This window comes from Heliangelus exortis, chromosome 1 (assembly GCF_036169615.1).
Source record: "Heliangelus exortis chromosome 1, bHelExo1.hap1, whole genome shotgun sequence".
Classification (NCBI taxonomy): domain Eukaryota; kingdom Metazoa; phylum Chordata; class Aves; order Apodiformes; family Trochilidae; genus Heliangelus; species Heliangelus exortis.
The window spans coordinates 17510086-17530705 of record NC_092422.1 but is presented as its reverse complement, the minus strand read 5'-3'; the positions used below and the strand labels follow the sequence as shown (position 1 = coordinate 17530705).

General features: G+C 41.0%; 1 protein-coding gene across 2 annotated transcripts; it reads left to right on the top strand.

The window, feature by feature from the left end:
• Positions 1–4842: 4842 nt before the first annotated feature.
• Positions 4843–19311, top strand: GJA3 (gap junction protein alpha 3). Of its 2 annotated transcripts, none has more exons than XM_071735264.1 (2): positions 4843–5495; positions 12046–19311. In XM_071735264.1, exon 2 carries the CDS (start codon positions 12063–12065, stop codon positions 13596–13598), a length of 1536 nt encoding a protein of 511 aa, XP_071591365.1. In that variant the 5' UTR covers positions 4843–5495; positions 12046–12062; the 3' UTR covers positions 13599–19311. The 2 variants fall into 2 exon arrangements, with proteins under 2 accessions (XP_071591365.1, XP_071591355.1); XM_071735254.1 differs by having other exon boundaries at positions 4843–5690.
• The last annotated feature ends 1309 nt before the right edge of the window (positions 19312–20620 follow it).

Sequence of the window (20620 nt, the reverse complement as noted above, 5' to 3'; positions counted from 1 at the left end):
GTGAACTTCTTTGCTGACGTGACTGTGGGGCAGTAGGCCATGATGTTGGGCAAGAAGAGCTGCAGGGAGGGAACAGAAACACATTAAGTTGCATTTACTGCTACACACACTGTAATTTCAAACTAAAGTCTCTGGTTGCATTTCCATAAGTGGCTGCTACTAGAAAGGTGAAAGTCTTACTGGCTTTTCCCTTTTATGCTGCCATACCCTTCCCCTCTCTCTAATCCTCTCTACTGTCCCTGCTTCTCACCTACTGGCCTTCTCCCTTAGTATGACAGAATCTCCCCTCAACCTTTGTATGAGCTGATTTAACTCACTAACTCATCAGAGAATTATTTGAACTCTGCATTTTGATTTGTTTTCACCTCCGCAAGCTTTCTGCCAGGCTTGTGGCAGGCAGGAATGGATTTCAAACATCAATACTTTTATTTCTTCACAGTTCTGCAGTAGTGAGAGAAATAAAGCATCACATTATGAAAGAATGATTACAAGCATAATTCCTCTTAGGATTCTGCATGTTTTGTATCTCTTTTTTTGATTCTTCCCCTTAGGAGATGCCCAACTTCTGTGGTGACAGTTCATCATAGAATCATAGAACTGTAGAATGGTTTGGGTTGGAAAGCACTGTAAAGATCATCTAGTTCCAATTCCCTGGCATGGGCAGGGACACCTTCAACTAGAACAGGTTGCTCAATGCTCCATCCAACCTGGCCTTGAATACTTCCAGGGAGAGGGAATCCACAGCTTCTCTGGGCTACTTCTTCTGCTACATGTTACATTGCTTCTGTGAAGATGACCTGAAAGCATCCCACTTCTTCATATTCCAGAGCAGTCTGAATTTTTTTTATTCTGGGAGACTTCTCTCAGTTTCCAAAAAACTTTTGAGGCTAAGCTTGTTCTGGTGGGAAACCCCCCAGCCTAGGATCTCAGTGCCATTCTCTATATAACCTAGGATGAGTCGTTAAGTCTTCCTGTGCCTCTATCCCTACAGACTACAAGACACAATAACTCTTCCTCCTAACTAGAAATAAGAGTAATTCTTCCTGTTACCAGTTCTTACTTATTAATATGCTGTATCCTTTGACATGCCTGTCAGTGGTGTCTAGCAGAACTGAACCGTAGTCACTGATAACAATAATAATAATAACAATAATAATAATAGACAATAATAATAATAGACAATAATAATAACAACTATATAACAGTAGATTAAAATACTACTTCAGTCTTTTTATTGCCATTTTATTTTTAAGTTAATAAGTTCTAAAGTATTTAGATTCAACCATGCAGAAAACAACCAGAGAAGAAAATACCTTAATTCTTGCTTCAAACTCTGCCTGCTGAGTTAGCAGTACCCTTTCTCAGCATCTGAGTATCTTTAGTGCCATCTTCTGTAGCGCAGCGGCATGTCAAGGGCAATTCTTTGTATTAACACTCAGTGCAGTGCCACACCAACCTGAAGTTATTTGCAGCTCTGTTTTTAGGCTGACAAAACTATCAGCACTGTCTAGCCATGGACCTCTTTGTCTTTACAGAGAGGGTGATCAGGCACTGGAATGGGCTGCCCAGGGAGTTGGTGGATTCTCCATCCCTGGAGGTTTGTAAAAAGAAAGTGGACGTGGCACTCGGTGCCATGCTCTGGTAACCACAGTGGTATTGGATCAAGGGTTGGACTTGACAGTCTCAGAGGTCCTTTCCAACCTGGCTCATTCTGTGATTCTGTGATTTTGTGATTCTGTGAGTCTGTGTCTTGTTTACAACTGACCATGTGCATTGCAGTTTAGGTGGTCCTTCCACTAAGTTGCGTTTGGATACACAGCTACAGTACTTCAAAAGAGATGCTTAAATTAGAAATAGCATGGTGTAAATCACACTTTTTGATCAACGTTGATCTGAAAAATGTCAATTTTTCTTGTTGAGCAGCAGCTCAAGTTCAGACTAAGATCAAGCTATATCTCTTAACTTATAAGATCTCTTTAAGATTTCATGAATCTTGGTGTCTATTTTTTATCTTGTTTCTTTGCAAAACTGATTCTTCAGATCTAAAAGATACCTACCTGACTGTTCTGTCTACACACTTGTTTAAATCACTTTGTTTCTGTTCCAGCCAAATTTATACTGCTAAAGGTCTATCTATGCATGGAGCAGGGATTGTCACCTCTTCAGAGGCTTGGATAAAAGATGAGAAGCGGTGATACAGAAGATAATTTAAGGAAGGCTGAAAATTATGTAAATATGCATTTTAATGTAAAAATATAAATGTCACCTGAAGTTTTATATTGCTGTTTAGCATTAATGACAATGGAGGAAATCCTTTAAACATAATGAGGACCTAAGGATTTGGAGCATGTTAACCAGTCACAGTACTGTGCACCTTTAAAGACAGTGAGGAAGCTAGCAGGACGGCTCTGGCATGGGAATCCCTGCGTCAGAAAGTTCACATGAAGACACACTTTTTAACACCACTGTTTAAATGGCTGCCCAGGAAGTGGTGGACTGTCCCTGGAGGTGTCAAAAAAAAGTGTGAATGTGGCACTTCAGGACATGGCTTAGTTGGCATGGTGGTATTTGGTTGATAGTTGGACTTGGTGATCTTAGAGGTCTTTTCCAATCTTAATAATTCGTTGAAAAAACACCTGTGTGTATCTTCCTTGTGAATAACTTCCTCAGGAAGACTAGTCCTATTTTTTTCCATTTCCCCCTTTAGATCCCTCTACTCTAGTATTCAACTACCAAACATCCCTCCAAACCTCCTCAATATGATTTCATGCTTGAGCTTTCATCAGTACATAATCGGTCCTTTATTTTTAAAGCTGCACCCTTCGAGTTTCCCTTGGGGATTTTGCATCCTTGATTGTCTCATTTTCTATGAATGTCCCAGAGGGTATTGTCAACAGCCCAAACTTCTTCCAAGAACCCAGAAGGGAATCCTTGACCTTGTTAACTGATGGCTTTAGCCCCATGGTAGGCAGGCACTGCATCATTATATCCCTGTTCAAAATATCTTGAATTCCATCGTAAAAACCTTCTGTGGCAGTACTGAAAGACTGCTCTAGAACCTCACTGCTCTCCTGAGTAAAAATATTTTTCTCAAAGAAAGGTGTCAAGGACAGTTTATACATATGGTGTGAAATTCCACTTGAAACCTTCCAGAGATTAAAGAAGAAATCATGGGAACACCCAGTGCTTCATGCCATAAACCTTTCAGACAGATGTTTGTAAGTGAGAGACTTCTCTGCCTCTCCCTAAAATCTAACCTCCTGCCCTTCACCTGACCTGATGAGTTGTGGGGTTTCTCTGAATGCAGGAAGTTATAATGTCACAAGCTACTGGGGCTGCTGGGATTGCCTCCTGTACTGTAATATGGACTCTCATACCCCAACAGCTTCAGGATCACACTATGATACTATTACACCTATAGTCATGGTAGCACTGCTTCACATCTAGCACCCACCTCTAAACAAAGCCATTTGTACCTGTGCCACCACTACTATTTCAACAGAAGTCAACAGAGCTCTTCTTCTCTAGTGTTTTCAGCTGAAAGATTTATAGGGAGCAACCAGGCCTTGCAAGAATACAAGAACATGCGGATGGTCTGTTTCAGTTTGTCATCAGTTGTCTGCTATACACAACTCCTCAAATAATCTCAAAACATTTATTGGATGTTTTTTTTACTGAACAGAGCAACAGAGAGCTTTGGGAATGACTTGGTGTGGTTACATTTTCAGCTATCAACAGAAACTTATATGTTATTGCTGAAAAGTTGACAAGTTGTCATGCTAGTTTAAGCCATTCTGTATAATGTTTTCCTGCGTCGAAGGCAACACTAAAGAACACAGAAAAGCCTCATCTCATCAAATTATAGGTGATGGTAACGTTTTGGAATACTGGTGCTGAAAATATCAAGAGCCACTTTTAAATAATAATTTTAGAAATCACTGCAACCAATCTATTTTTTTAAATGGTCTGTGTACAACACCTTGACACCTAATCTTGACTGAGGAAAGTCTGTGGGAAAACAACTTTTCAAAAAGGTTGTCTGTAATGCCTTCCTTTCTTAATATAGGCTGAGTCCTAGGTATTGGCTCTCCAACTTTGAAGATACAGGCTTGCAATTCATAAATTTTGACACGAATCTTGAAATATGCAAGGAGTTGGTGCAATGCTGCCTTCACTCTGAAAACCAAAGGATCTGTCTTGATGGAAGGGCAGTAGCTGTTGCCTGTGAAGCACTTGGCTTGCAGGGATGGCACCACTTTGGGGTTCTTCACACAGGACATGCAGGTGATAACAGCAGTTTAGCTGCTCTCAGGAAAAAAAACCCACCCTCGTTGTGAGGAACTTATTGCTCTCTGCTACAAAGACAGGCTGAGAAGGTTGGGGTTGTTCAGCCTGGAGAAGGCTCCAGGGAGACCTTAAAGCAGCCTTCCAGTACCTGAAGGGGGCCTATGGGAAAGCTGTGGAGGGACTTTTTACAAGGACATGTAGTGATAGGACAAGGGGGAAGCATTTGAAACTAAAAGAGGGTAAATTTAGATATTAGGAAGAAATTATTTAGTGTGAGAGCAGTGAGACTCTGGCACAGGTTGCCAAGGGAAGTTGTGGATGATTCATCCCTGGAAGTGTTCAAGGCCACGTTGTATGGGGCTTTGAACAACCTGGTCTAGTGTGAGGTGTCCCTGGCCATGGCAGTGGAACAAGATGATCTTAGAGGGTCATTCCAACCCGGACCATTCTCTGATTGTCTCGTTTGCTTGTTTTTATAACTTTGTGGTTTTTTCTTTTTCAGAGATATCTGACCCCTCACGGATCTCTTCTGTACGGTGTGCGGGCAGTAAGGACACGGTGCAAACCTCTCCACGGAGTCCGAGCGCCTCCGCTCAGCCGCCCCCGGCCGCCAACCGGGGCCCCCACTGGGTGGCGCTGCTCCGCCCCCTCAACGAGCGCACCCGGGGCGCGGGGCTGAGCGGGCGCCCGATCTCCTCACACCTGGGCCGTGACCCCGCTGCCACGGCCATCAGGATGCGGCAGAGCCACGGAACGGCCCCCTCTTTCCTGAGGGAGAGCAGGAGGCGGGGGCAGCGTGCAGGTGGCGGCTGCCGCCGCGTTGTCTTCGAGCGGGAGCCCGGCGGGGCGGGCGAGAAGTTTCTTATGCTTTTATCCTCTCGGAGGAAGCAGCTGCTTCTTTCTCAGGAAATCCCACCCTGGCGTACTAAGGAGGATGGATTATCTTCACAGTGACAACCTTGCAAAAGTCTCCGAGAGAAAGGCAAACGCCCCGGCCGCTCCGCTCGGAGCTTCCCGGGTGATAAGACGAAACCGGCGGCGCGGCCAGCGGCTCTGCCCGCTGTAGGAGGCGGGCAAGGGGAGGGGAGAGGGGAGAGGGGAGGGACGGGTGCCCTGTGCCTGCAGGAGGGGCCGTCAGAGGTCCCCTGCTGCGGGCGGGCTGTGGGCAGCCGGGCGCCCTGGGGGTGCGTTGCTGGTCGAGGCAGCAGGTAGGGCGCTGGGCACCGGCCTCCCGGCGCTTCCCGCCCCGTCCCTGCACCCCCTCCGCCGCTTTTTTTCATAACCCGAACAAAGTTTGGGGGTTTCTTTCCCCCCCAATTAAATGAGCTATGCACCAACACTGCCTGGACTCTTCTGAACGAGTTAAGCTTTTGTTTCTTAAAATAGCCTTGCTCCCGCAAAGCGTAAGTAGAGCGACCCTGGGCTGTGCCGGCGGGCAGACGGCTTCAGGGCGCGTTCCTGCCGCCCGGGGCGGGGGGCTCCGCCGGAGGGGACGCGGCCGCGGGCAGACTTGGAACCCGCGCCGGGGGCGGGAGGTGGGGGCTGAGTGGGGTCTCTGCCCGCTTGCCGTGCCCCTCGTCCCTGCGTTGAGCGCCAGGGAAAGGGCAGGGAGAGGCCGAGTTCTGCGCATCGTGCTCAGGAGGAGTGGAAACGGCCTTGCTGCTCTAAATACCGTCGTGTGGGACTCTGGTGTGAGTGTCCACTCCTTCTGCCCCACCGAGGAAACCATCTGCAGGCAGTGGTGTTCGCAGATGGGACTCATAACTGAGCCTGTTGTGGCGGAGAAAACTACAAACCTCACAAAGTACCTCAGAAAGTGCAGAGGGGGGAGCATCACGTGTGGTTTGTCTGGGGTTATTGCAGCCGTTGTCCATCCAAGTTGTACGAGGACATGTAATTTCTTCCTTAAGTATTACCACTAGCATTTTAACATTTCAGGCTAGTTTTACACTGGGAGTAAACTTGAATCCTAAATAAAAAAAAGAGTAAGAATTGTTTTCAATTGTTGTGTCACATGAAATGACAGTTCACAAGTGTAACCCAAGATGACTTGAGGTGACCTCTGAGTTACCCAGCCCTCACAAACACTTTTTTCTCGTGGTAAGATATACAGCTAGGTGGCCTCACCGCATTGACCAGGCTTTTACCTCACTCTGGTAACATCTTTGGTCTGAGAGTTAACAAAAACGTGCCACTTACCGACTTGTTGACTTAGGACTTACAGGGAGTGCAAAGTGTTTGAGATGAGTAAATATTCTTTGGAAGTTATATATATAATTATATATATAATTATATATATATATTATATGCTTATATAATTTATATTGTAAATCTCATAACCAAAATAAGCTTGATTTATTGCTTGTGAGGGGTTTGGTTTGGTTTGGTTTTGTGTGGGGATTTTTTGTGTTTTGTTTTATTTTTCCCAGGGAAAAAGAGTAGTCTCTGACCAACTGAAGAAATCACATAAGTCTAGGATGATATTGGGAATCCTGAGTGTATTAGCTTTTTAAGACAGTGAAGAAAGAATATGCAGATGTGAAGAAAGAATTGAACAGAGTAGCCGGAGCTACTAGAGTTTCCCTTTAAGGGGAATGGAAGGGGGAAAGGAAACATCCTACTGGAACACTTGAGAACTGAAGTAGAAAAATGTTCAAATGATTTCCTTAACAAAAAAAGCACTTTAAGAAGTTTGAGCACGGTGCATAGCAGTGTGTCCCTTGCAGTTACTGTCACTTTTCCTGAAGTCCTCTCACACTGATACCTGTCTGTTGGGGTACCTGAGTCTTTGGCCACCAGAAGGGCTCGTCCTTGCATTGCATATCTGGCACAGGGGGTGGGACACTCCTTACTGTGCAGTTTTTAGATCCGTGTGGCTGATTGTATGTGGGCACCTGACAGATCTGTCTCATTGATGCCTCACTCGTTGGGGATGTAGAGGCTGTTGCCCTTGTGTTTAGCGGCTCTTTCATAGTCCCCTGGTAGCTCCACAGCCTTCACACCTTCCAGTGTTTTATTGGTAAGTCACTGCCTTTTAATTCCAACCTAGAGCTCTAAGGTGGCATTTGAGTGTTCTGGGGGAGAAAAGGGGCGACATTTTGTTCCTATTTTCTCCTGCAAGTGATAAATCAGGGCAAAGGCTTCTTATGCGAGGGAACAGAGGACTTCAACGGTTGGGGTGTAGCTCTCCTTTTGGGCTTCGCCTGCTCTCCTTGCAGTTTTCCATTATTTGGGCCAAACTTTCACTCAGAATTCAAGAAGTTAAGAGAAGTTTTGCCTGGGACTTAAGGAAGAGGCTTCATAAGCTTAGAGTAATAACAAGATCATCTATGGGCTTCATTTTTAACAAGGGCTTAAAGTACAGTGAAAGTGAGAATAGATGTGTCAAGAAGTATGACATTGCAAGCAAGGAAGGTATTCTTCAAGTCCTCATTTAAACAAATTTCTAAGATAAATTATGAAACTTCAACCATTGTGTTTCTTATAAATGTACATGACCAAATACCATTAGGTTTCATTGTAGTAGTCATTCTGTCCCCCCACATCTTCCAGTTTGTCTGGAATGACATGGCCACACTGCAGACATTGTGCAGGGTGACTGTTTTTTGTTTGATTTAAATTAGCAGAGTTAAAAACATGGTAGTAATGTAGGTGTCTGATTGTTTAATGTAAAAAAAAAAAAAGTATTGCAAATTGTTTTATCTTCTAACAGCATTTTTCCTCATACTGGTTTGTAAAACCTAGATAATTTTGAAGACTGTCACATGAAAAAAACGTGGGCTGAATTTAAGAAATTTTATTTGGACAAGGGCATGTTAGGTTACTAAATAACTTAAAAGGGGCATTTTTTAGATATACAAATACAATAAAATTGTGAATATATCAGGTGTTATAATCTGGTATTGTATGTAACCTAGCTCTACAGTTATTTATATGTGGGTGTGCACAGGCATATATAACTACATAAACATTTACATGTATGAGTAAAATTATAAATTTATTCTGTGATTCTATGAAGACTATAAATAATTAAAATACTGTGTTTTACACACTTGGTACATAATTATGAACCTTTTTAGTGAGGAAATAGAAATAATAACTGGCAAGTTTATAGATGCCAGATGTTTGATCTCCTGTAGAGGGATATATATGACATTACAGTTTTAAAAATTTATTTTTTCACTTGTTCTCTTTGCCATACAAACACACAGCATCCACAGCATCTATTTGTGCATGTACTAAACTTATCAATTAATAGCACAACATTGATTCCTAAACAGAATGCCATGTCAGTTTTTAGGAGCTCCCCATTTTTCAATATTTCTCTCAGAGGAATGATTTCCTAAGTGACATAAACAATGACTCCCAGTTCTTATTAAAAGCTCCCAAAGTTTATGAAGTCCTTGCTTTTCACACCACTGAACTGGATTGCTTTCTGAGGCAGATTCTCTGTCATCCACAAGCAGGTATTTTTGCATGAATGTCACAAAATACAGATAAAAAAAGTTTCATTTCTTAATCTGCGTTTTTTCCAAACACAGAAAGAAAAAGTGTCTCCCTTCACAAATCCAAATATAAGTTTAGGTCTTGACAGCTGCCTAGCTCATATTTCAGCAATGCTGAAATAAGTATTGTACAGCTGGAGCTTATATGATACTACAAAAGCAAGCTTGGAATTGTTCTCAGCTAAAATACTGAGTTCTGGAGGTTCACATTTAGATTTAGGTGTTTTATTCTTGAACTTAATGGTGATAACTCAAATATTTTGTGAATTCTGTGAGCCCTGTTTTTGTTTTGATTTCCACATCTGTGTGGTTAAGATGCTACAAAGTATATGCTCACTGCTGAAACACTTTTTCTTTGTGTACAGGATGAATTTTCAGACTCTAACATGCTGAGATAAATATATCAATTAATATAACCATTAGAATAGTTTTTTAAAGTATTTTCTTTGAGAAACGCATGGTGTCATGTCTTTGGTGTCCTAAATTATTTCATCCTGGGCAATGTTGGCTTGTAGTAAAAAGAAAAAAGATCTTTTGTAGTATTAGTTAGTGGATGATAATTGAGAATAAATTAGATGGTATTGTCATCTTTCCTTTACTTTATACAAATTGTAGTTTTTCTTCTTCCATGAATGGCTAGATAATTTTTCAGAAAATCACAAAAAATTCTGTTTTGTTGTAGTCACCATCACCTATTGATATCCATAAGAGATGCACCATAGTGTGTCTACAGGGGAAAAGAATAAGATTACTACCTCTGTTCACCTTGTAGCTCAGGGGTTATAATTTTTCATGAGAACAGATAAACTTCATTTTTTGAAACAGCAGAAGGTCATGCCTGTCTTTATAAAGTATAGTGTGTGGCCTCTGTGCCAGTGGAAGTAAGGGTAATGGCAGCTGTGCTGAAAATGGACCATAATTAATTGAATCAAAGATTTAGTGTGTTAACTTTGGCTGATTAATACACTTTCTATTACAATTATTACTTACAAAGGAACAAACCATAACTTCAGCTGCTTATTAGAGAGCTGACTATTTTGCTTGATCTGGATAGAAAACAAAGAGTGAGGCAGAGAGAACTGAACTGAGAAGCACAGAATAATGCAAAAGATAGCAGGGAAGTTAAATATAGGATTTAGGGTTATGCTATACAAAATTAATACAATATTCCCTGAAAAATTAATACTTCTCAAGGTTAAAATTACTTTATAATGCAAAATATCATTAACTACGTAAAATTAAAATTGAGGATTAAATTTAAAAATCATGTAAACATATTAAACTAAGATGATAAAATAAATTATTCGTACAAAAATTCATAATTTTTTGGCTACTATTTTAAGAGGGGAAAAAATATACTCCTTAAAAAAAAATCTGAATATATATCTTTAAAAAATTATCAAAAATTTTTTTAGGACCAGGCCATTACTGCACAAAATCGGTATATCATTGTTAATATTTTCATTTGCAGAGTATTGTGCTGTGCTGGAAAAATAACTCAACTATATTGAAGGGAATGTGTTTTTGTAGAATACCAAAGATCTGGGTTTTTTTAGGGAGAGTTTTTGTTGAATTAAATTTGTGAGTATACAAAGTGTTTTCTCTTTGAGATTTATGACAATGCAAAATACGAATGGGTGTGTTACTGCTTTTTGTGTGAAAGTACCTGTTCTGCAGTTACAGGTATTTCATTGCCTCATAGTAAAATCAAGCATAAAGGGTAACTGAAACAACTTTAATGTTTTTAACTTCCTTAACTTAAAGCCTGGAAGAAGTTCAGTACAGACTTTGGAAATACTCCCTCTGGAAAAAGCAGTAATATCATTGTTGGAAATCACAGTAAATATAATATTGAGAACAGTACATTTGCTCATTGGTAAATTCCTAACTGTAGTGGTGAATGGCTTTTCTTGGGAATTTTAAGACAAACAGGTGTTTGGACAAAAAGTAGAAGTATAAAAATTAATCAAGTAAATGAACTGAGTTGTAAAGTATTCTGAGATTTTTAAGCAAGAGGATAATCAGTCTTTTCTGATAGTGTTTTGGTTTTTTTTCCAAATTGTTATATCTGAATTATGATTATGGTATAAATATTTTTGAAAGTATTGAAGTTAGCTGCAAGGGAAGTTTTTTATTTTGTTTTCAGTTGAAGGTTGTCATACAAAATATAGAAGTGTCTTCATTAGGAGAATAAAATGTACTTCTTACATATATTCCACTTAGGAATATATGGCCAAGGATAACAGAAGTGATACCAGCAGATAATAGCTTGTTTCTCAATTGAAGGCAGCTTGTGTGGAATCTGATCTTTAAATAAGTCTTGTACTATAAGCCTTGCCAAATCAGAAGTTGTGTCACTGTCTAGAACTGGACATGGGAAGGTCATCATACATGAATTTGTGAAAACTACTGAGAATATAAGAATTTATCACAGAAGTAAGCTGATAGGATATAATGTTATTTTTCCAAGAAAATATCTTTGAACTGTCCTTGAGGTGTTTTCTTTTGTTTTCTTTTGTTTTCTTTTGTTTTAATTTTAAAGAAATGTTACAGTATATGTAGCTGAGTAACACCAGCTGGCAGGACAGTAAGGGAAACGGCACAGAAACATCTCCACCATTCCTTTCAGATTTTCTGATTCTTCCCAATATTTCAAGTTATTAAAATAATCCACTCTTTTTAGAAATAAACTCCAAAATTCCATAGGTTTTGAGTAATTATTTTTCTGTGTACAGTATGAAAATGGAAGAGACCTGAGACATTACTGACCTCCGGAATGCTGGATTAAACAAATCCTGATAACAATAAAATTATTAGAGTTAGGCAGACTTTGTATCACACTCTGAGAGAAGTGCAGCCACATGATTACTGTGAATATTCTGCTTAATTAAACTGATTTCCTTCTGTTCTTTTCTAAAAATAGGCAAGAACAGAAGTATCTCAGGTGAAGGAAATGGGTGTTTTTAAAATATGCAAATTTGATAGAAATTTTGGTTATGAAGCTTTCCTGGTATCATTGTGTATGAACACTTGAACCTGTATGGGCTAGGTGAAAGAACTAAACATCCCACTTTTGTGCTCACCAAAACCCATGGCTGTGTGGTCACAGGGTTGTGTAGTTTCTAACGTAGGTGTGCAATATTCTGTAAAAGAAAGTGCACTTAAGAAGTATCATTTGTTGATCAATCTGTTTTGCCCCAGCACTGTGTAATTATATAACATTGCTCTAATTACTCTAATGTTCTTATTGTAGGTTAGAAATCTGAAACAATGGGTGACTGGAGCTTTCTGGGGAGACTGTTAGAGAATGCACAGGAACACTCCACGGTTATTGGCAAGGTTTGGCTGACGGTACTGTTTATCTTCAGGATCCTGGTGCTGGGGGCTGCTGCTGAGGAGGTCTGGGGAGATGAGCAGTCAGACTTTACGTGCAACACTCAGCAACCTGGGTGTGAAAATGTTTGCTATGACAAAGCCTTCCCCATTTCTCACATCCGCTTCTGGGTGCTGCAAATCATTTTTGTCTCCACTCCAACCCTTATCTACTTGGGCCACGTGCTGCACATTGTACGCATGGAGGAGAAGAGGAAAGAAAAAGAAGAGATGAAAAAGAAGGGAAGCATCAAAGACAGCAGCTACCCAGGAGCCGCAGCTTCTGGCAGTGGTGGTGGAGGAGGCAGCAATAACATCAGGGATCCCTTTGGCAAAAAGGGGAAGGAAAAGCTCCCAATCCGTGATGAACGCGGTAGAATCCGTATGGGGGGTGCCCTGCTCCGTACCTACGTCTTTAACATCATTTTCAAGACACTCTTTGAGGTGGGCTTCATTGTGGGCCAGTACTTCCTATATGGCTTTGAGCTAAAGCCAGTCTATCAGTGCAGCCGCTCACCTTGTCCACACACGGTGGACTGCTTCATCTCAAGGCCCACTGAGAAGACCATCTTCATCATCTTCATGTTGGTGGTGGCCTCTGTCTCCCTGCTGCTGAACATGCTTGAGATGTATCACTTGGGGTGGAAGAAACTTAAGCAGGGCGTGACAAGCCGGTACAGCCTTGAGATGCCTGTCGCAACAATGACACCAGTCATGGTAACAGGGGAGCCCAAACCCGTTTCCCTGCCACCACCAGCACCACCTGTGGTGGTAACGACTTCCACTCCCCCCCCTGTTCTGCCTGATACCCGTGCTGTCACACCACTCCTGGCCCCAGTGACCATGGCGCCATACTACGCTGCAGCTACTCCAAGGCCACGGCCCCCCTCCAATACAGCCTCCATGGCCAGCTACCCTGTTGCTCCACCAGTTCCTGAGGAGAGGCACCGTGCCGTGACTCCCACGCCCATCTCCACTCCGGTCACCATCCCGACCCCCATCCCCACGCCCACGCCAGCCGTCATCAGCTACTTCAACAGCAACAGCCATGCCCTGGTGGCCGAGCAGAACTGGGTCAACATGACAGCTGAGCAGCAGGGGAAGGTGCCCTCCAGCTCCGCAGGCTCCTCTACTCCCAGCAGTGTCCAGCACCCCCTTCCTGAGCAGGAAGAGCCACCAGAGCAGCTGCTCCCACCCCCAGCTGGGCCTCCCGTTGCTGTGGCCAACAGCGGCAGCAGCACCAGCCTGAGCGGGGCGAGTGGCAGCAAGTGGGACGTGGAGGGTGAGGAGGAGCTGCCCGAGGCACGACCGATCTCAGCGGCCTGCACCACCGTGGAGATGCATGAGCCCCCACTGCTTGTAGACACGCGGCGCTTGAGCAGGGCCAGTAAGTCGAGCAGCTGCAGAGCCAGGTCAGACGACCTGGCCGTGTAGTGCAGTCCCTTCTGCTCAGGAGGAGCAGGTGATGGAAGGCAGAGTGGGCAGGGGAGCTGCCTGGGGAGGCCAGGCCTGGCGTGGGTGGGAAGGTCTGGGTTTCTAACTTTGACGCTTGCTGTTTTGGCACTCTGTGAGTTGTAGTGGGGAAAAATATCAACATTTTCTAATAGGTCAGGGGTGGCCGAAGTGCAGCCCGTGGGCCAGGGGACCAATCCCTCTTTCCTTCATGTCCGTGGCAGATCTCCCAAGGGCAGCCGTAGGGGAGGCCTGCACAGATAACAGGTGGTAATGGTAGCTGGTCATGTGCCCTGAGGCTGACCTGAGAAAAATGTTAATATCCCTAGTTCCCATATGCCTGGCCGTCATCTCCTTCTTGCCCTTGCCTTCACTTCCACCCTTTTCCACATAAGCTCTACATGAGCAGATGCAATGACTGATTTTCTTCCTCTTGAATCTTATGTAGCCCTATGGCAAACATCAGGGTGGCATTTTGCCTACTGGCACCTGTCATCTCTATGGACCAACTTGCCATATTAAATGTGACTCAGTCTCTTCCATATAACATGACTTAATGAAGCCACTGTGGTCCTTGGCCGGGCAAAGTTTAGGTAACCCCTGTAATAGATTTTTGAGGTTCATTTTTCTATCTTTTTTTTTTTTTACTCTTGACCTGTTAGGAAGTGTTCGGTTTGACCTTCTATCCAATGTTTGCCGACCATGATCACACCATGTTTTTAAACCCACAATATGTTTGAGCATGTTTGATTATAACTTTAGATTACTTTAAAATTGCTTAGAGGAGGACAGGAGTTTAAACCACACCTCAGAAATTATTACACAGAACAATTTCTCTTCAGAAAGCAAGGATTACTGTTTCAATACATTGTGGCCCCATATGTTGCCCATGGACAAAAAATAGGATTAAGTACAGCTCTGCATTTTAGACTATTAGATATCAGCTTAAGTTTGTTGGAAAAATGCTTTTTAGAAGTAAACTCGAGTGCATATTTTAAGTATTTGAACACTTTGAGAATAATATTGATCTGTAGGTTTAAAGTTACTTGACTGTGTACTTAATCATTTTAGTTTGATCTTTGATCTTACAAGAAAATGTAAGGGGAAAAAAACTTACTAATGGTAAAATTCCCAAAGCAACATTATTTTCTGTTGTGTTGTACCCAACAATCTGCAGTGTCTTACAGGTCAGTGAAAACAGATTCAGGCAATATTGCATTGCAGAAAAGGTGGCTAAAGCATCTGGGCAACAAGCAGTGGCTGAAGGGTTTATTCTGAACCCACTGAAGTCACTTGCAGAATTTTGATTTGATTTAAACAAGGCACAAGATTTGGTGATGGGTCTTGCAAGCCTTATTCAAACAAAACTATTATTTACATGAAGTTTCAGGAGCCAGAGGGAATGTAGGTTTGGGATCTTAGATAAAGCCAGTAAAATTCTGCTTTTGAAAATCATGTGTTTCCCTTAAGTTGGCTGAAGAAAAGTACTGGGTATTTTTTTCTAAGGTGCAACTTTTCTTACAACAGGCTCTGCCCTTTGTTCCTTTGTAACAGGTACTCTCACAGACATTGGCCAGAATTTTGTATGCCTGATAAGGCTCCGGAGGGTTTGGGTACAAAAGGAATGCAGGGTTAGGCCCAACTTCAGTTCTAAGCAAAAGCCAAAAGAAGTGAAGCTCACACTCAGTCCTATTGCTGCTATAAATCAAAAGTACTGTAATTGGAGAAGAGCAAACACACTGGGATAGCCCTTTGCATCTGCAAAGTATTTGGCCTGACAGTGCATTCTGCAAAGCAGGGGCACCCTGGCAAAGAGTTACAATTGCCAGTTATCTCTGCTGTTAAACGTTTTTACTGAATGTGTTTATTTTACTGAACAGTTAAAATATATTCCCACCACTCGAGATTAAACATTCGTTTTTGCTGCTTTCTGAGTAGACACAAAGACTTTTTCATGACGAGAGGCACTGTTCTGCAACCCTCAGGCATGTTGTCTCCTGACTTCCTTAACCTGCATATGGTGAGAAAGAAGTCTTTCTGCTGCCACTGATCTTGGAGGCAGACACTGCATTAAAATTCAATGTACAGTAGTACTATAAAGATATTTATTATTAGGTGTTCAGCTTCAGGCATGCTCTTGTGATTTTTCTGTGTAATAAGCCATAAAACCCACCCTGCAATAAAGCTAAAAGCTAAATTCTGCTTTCTGTTGTCTCCATACAACTAAGCTGAACTTAGACTAAAGTTGAGAAAGTTGCCTAGATGTAAACAAAGCAGAGTTAACACTCAGAATGTTTAGATTTACTAGCACCAATAGTGTACTGGTTTTGTAAGTTTTGCTAAATGCCAAGTAATTATATTGCTGAAATAATGCAATACACATCTCTGTATTTTAGTACATAACAAAATTCCTATATTTTCCTTTCTTTTATGCTTCTGAAGAATTGAAGTAAAATTCTCTCTGGAGTGTATTTATATAAAACAGACCACCTGGAGTATTTTTTTTTTTTTAATTTTTTTTTTTTTGTATCGGTGCCTGAGAGCAACACTCACTTGCTTGGTGGAGCTCTGAATCTTGCAATCCTTACTTTAGTGCAGCCCTCACAGAGTGTGTCCTGCAGGATTGCATCCATATTGTATATAAAAAAAATAGTAACAGAGATAGGTTTAACTTAGGATCAACTGATACCTAGTCTGACCTTTTCAAGTTAATGTGTGTGGTTAGACCTGCAGAGAGTTCAGGTGCTTTTGTGGAATATATGGTATTTCCAGGCAGAGTGACTACTGGAAAGCTGTAAAAGATAATTTCTCCTGATAGATGAAGTTCGAAGGGAGAAATACAACTCTGTTGCAAACCCTAGGAGAAACCTGGTGGAACAGCCTCCACATCCAAGCAGTGCTGGTCTGAGAAGGGAAAGGTACAACTCACAGCTTGTCTTTTTAAGATCATCTTAAGTTTCATCACATAGCTATACAGCTTCAAGCTTCTTGGTTATCTACAATTTCATTTGGAGTAATTGTTTTGTTATTTAAAATTCCCCTTAGTGCTTACAACTCCTTTTGATTGCTGCATCACATAGGAAATCAGATTTGTTGAAAAAAAAATCTTACTGGTATGGGCAATTTTGAGGGATTTAATTAATCTTGACTCATTAATGATCTCTGAATTCAACATGCTATGAGTAAAGCATAACTATGCAGAGTTCCATTGTTCTAGAAAATACATATAAACACCAAAGAGCTTCAGAATAGAGTCTGTTGGCAAAAATAGTATGCTCATTTCCAAATTGTTTACTCTTTCACTTAATTTCAAAGAGTGAAGTGGTAGCAGATGATACTTTGATTTAGCATAGTCATATGGCTCTCCAAGCCACAATCCTGCAAGATCTTATACACACACCTAACATAAAACCAGTAAGTTATTGCAAAAGCAGGGAGTCAGAGCAGAATCATGCCTGATATTAAGCAAACTGAAAAAAAAACCCAAACCCTACTAGTTTTTGCTCTTTGAGTAGAATGGTTGCCAGAAAATGATTATCTCTCTTACTTGAAGTTTTTAAAAAAATGCTAGGGTGAGCTATGGAAAAGAAAAGGAGAAAAGTTAAAAAAAGATACTCCTTGAATAAATCACCAGGTGTATGATGTGCTATGCTTTTTGCAATAGGTCAACTCACTGGTAGTAGTTGACCCTGCTTGGAGCATTAGTTGTTTGGCTAAATAACTTCCAGAGGTCCCTTCCAACCATAATGATTATATGAAACATATTTTCCAAATCACTGATTTCAATAGTACATTTTTCGTAGTAGCTTTACAAGTTTTGATAAAATTGTATCTGGGTTGCACATAAATACCTAGTTTCTTCACCACGGGCACAGTTGATCTGTTTTCTATCACTTGGTCTTTTTTAATGAGTGCAGCTGTCTGTAAATACAAAAGAAAACAAAGTATAGACAAAGCCCACATTTCTTCCCTTTGTATTTCGATTAAAAGAAGGCAGCCTGCTAGAACTTTCCCTTTATTATAGTGGACTATTTTATCTGTGAAGATAAATCTGTTTTTTCATGGATAAAAGAAGTGCTTCTTGAATTTGTTGGTCTGTTCTGGCATAGAAAAATCATAGCTTCTTGAAAATGGGTACCATGCACTGGAAAGCAGATGAACTGTGTTCTTTTCTGGTGTAATTTGGAAGCCAGTTGTGTGCAAAGTGGTACCAGGGATTGATTTGGCTCAGTATATTTGTCGTTAACCAAGGCGTGTAGAGATAATTAAATGTCTGACATTTTGCAGCTCTTGAAATTATTTTCTGGTATGAATGCGTAAGTGTAGGATCAATAATATAATTAAGGCAAGCTTTAAAAATCAGATCAGTACTTGGGTCCTTTTTGGTTAGTCACGGGACCACCTCCTCAGCTGACACAAACTGTTTTATTCCACTGAGTTCATGTGAGTGACAACAGTCTGCAGAAGCAGGGCATTGAGCCCCCAGGTCTTTTTGTTTAACACAAACACTAACACGGTGGATTTGAACAGGCTGGATTTTTTTTATTATTACAAATGTTATTTCATTTACTTTGATTTTTCTTGTGCAAAGTGTGCTCTTGTAATTTTGATTTTCTGAAGTTTACATTCAATTTTTGATTTCAGATTGCACATTTGGATGAAATAAACTGTTTTCTAAGTTTACATTTGTATAAAAAGTAAAAGAATGACTCTGCCAATATGTTAAACCTAAGAGAGAAATGTCTTACTATAACACAGGAACTTTTCAGACATAAGGCAGTACCATTAAAGACAATTTAACCTGATTACTGACCTAGAACATCAGGCTTCTCTGTACATTTAAAATGTAGGAGCTGGATATATAGGGAGCACACTGTGGAAAAAGATACTTTTCATCATGAGCTCAATTATTACTGAACAAATTAAGGTTCATTATTACTGATATTCCTTCTGGTGTGTTTCAAGGTTCAGTGAGAAAATCTAGCAGTGACGTATGTCCTTTAAGGGTTAAATTTATACCTGGTTTAAAATTCCAAACAAAATACTTTTGGAGAAATACTGCAGTATTACACTGTAGAAGATTTTTTACAAAAGAGAAGTGTTTTGCTTTCTAGCAAAAAATATGGTTCTGGGACTGCAAATACAGTTTCAATATTTCAAATACATTTCTTTTTACTTTTGCAAATAAGACCACTAAAGGTAATGGGACTATTTGCATCAATAAACAAACAAACAAAAAAACCAACAAAAAAACCCCACCAACACTGAAAGAGAAATTGTAGTTTTGCATTTTAAGTTTGTTGTAAGATGCCAATCAAATTCCAGAAGTTTCAGTCCTTGAAGAGTTATGCAAGATATGTGAACATATTTTATGGTGGAGAATATATTCCTATTCTCATTGATGCTGTTTCTCGCAGTTGAAAGGGTTGTAAAGCATAAGAAAGCTTACTCAGAGCTTTCTTGTTGCTTACTGGATGTTTGTCTTTTACACGACAGAATCTGACAACAAACACAATGAGTTTTCTGGGCTGTCAGGAACTTGTAATAACAATAAAAACAGCTAAAAAAACAGTTAAAAGTGCTGTCTTCAAAGAATTGCCTTGTGTATTAAATTCTGTAAGAAACAAGTTGATGTAAACGTTAATTTACCTCATATGTTTACAAAATCGTGACTAAATAAACTTTTTGTACCACAGCGTTGTCTCTTTCAGATTAAATCTTAATGGTTGTGTACACGGCCTTTTAACATACTAACAGTACAGTTAACCAAAGTCATTAAGATCTCTCCCTTCATTCACTTACGCTGCTGCTTCCCTTCTTCACATGAAGTGCTCGCTCAGTTGCATCTGTTTTGGAAAACTGGATGTTGAAACTCCGTGCAGAACTCCCAGTGGCTTTAAGTTGATGATGCAGAGGACAAGCATGATCAAGACTCACTCCAGCAGGAGGGAAGTGCTGACCCCCTTGAAATCAGAGGGGGGGACTCTGCTCCTGCCTTCTGCTGGGCACAGGTTTCACCCTTGGCTCTTCTTTGGGGTACAGGGTCACTTCATCTCATGTGGTGTCTGGTGTTAACAGTGACTCCCATCATCTCCCCCAGTGCTGACTCCCTTTGATTTATCCACCCAGCTGATGTGTCTGATGAGACAGTGAGACTGTTAGCTGGAAATGAACGAAGGGTCTCAGTGCAGGGAAAATGTGTCCTTACTGGGGATAATGTGGAGTGCCCACTGCATATGAAATTTGCTGATTTTCCACTTACAGGCAAAGTTCACAGTTAAGCACACAGAAGTGTAACCCAATTTTGTACTGAAAATGTACGATGTACTAAAGGCAAGTTAGTCTATGTCCTGTGAAGAGGCCAGGTCCAGGTTTCCAAGAATTTTAGCTTGTGAGAAGCAGCAATGTGGGATGGACTAAGTGACTTCTGCAGAAGCCTTAAAATAAGTACAAAGGTTTTGTAAAACTTTGTTTCATTTGTAGCACTTACATAGACCTGGCAGGGTAGGATGTTTTCTGTTCTGTGATATTGACTGCATGTCTGTCTTGTGTTAGCACAGTCCAGTGTATCTTTTTGGTGCCTCCTGTGGTCAGGCAATGGTGTTTCTGCTTTATAGGATGTATCTGTGTGGTAAAACAGATTACTCACTGTCTCTGAAGACACAGGGGAAAAACAAACTGACAGGGGTATAGTATGGATAATACTAAACTGGTGCTTAGTAGTGATAAACAAAGGAAGAAAGTGATTAATGTGATTAATAATACAAATGTGTTACCAAAGATAACTCACCTGCATCTGCTCTCTCCTAAAGAATTTCTGGCTGGAGTATTAAATATGAATGTTGCTACTCTTGATCTCTGAAGGCCTGTGTGATGATGTGGGTACATTTTGTTGCCACATTGAGCAAGACAGCTTGATGTAAGCTTGTGGAGAAAAGGTGGAAGGTGTGCCCCACACATCCACAGCTGTGTCAGGGCACAGTGATGATCCCCACGGTAATGGG

Bases quoted from the DNA above. Each gene is read 5' to 3' on its own strand.
- GJA3 (XM_071735264.1), top strand. From the start codon at position 12,063: ATGGGTGACTGGAGCTTTCTGGGGAGACTGTTAGAGAATGCACAGGAA.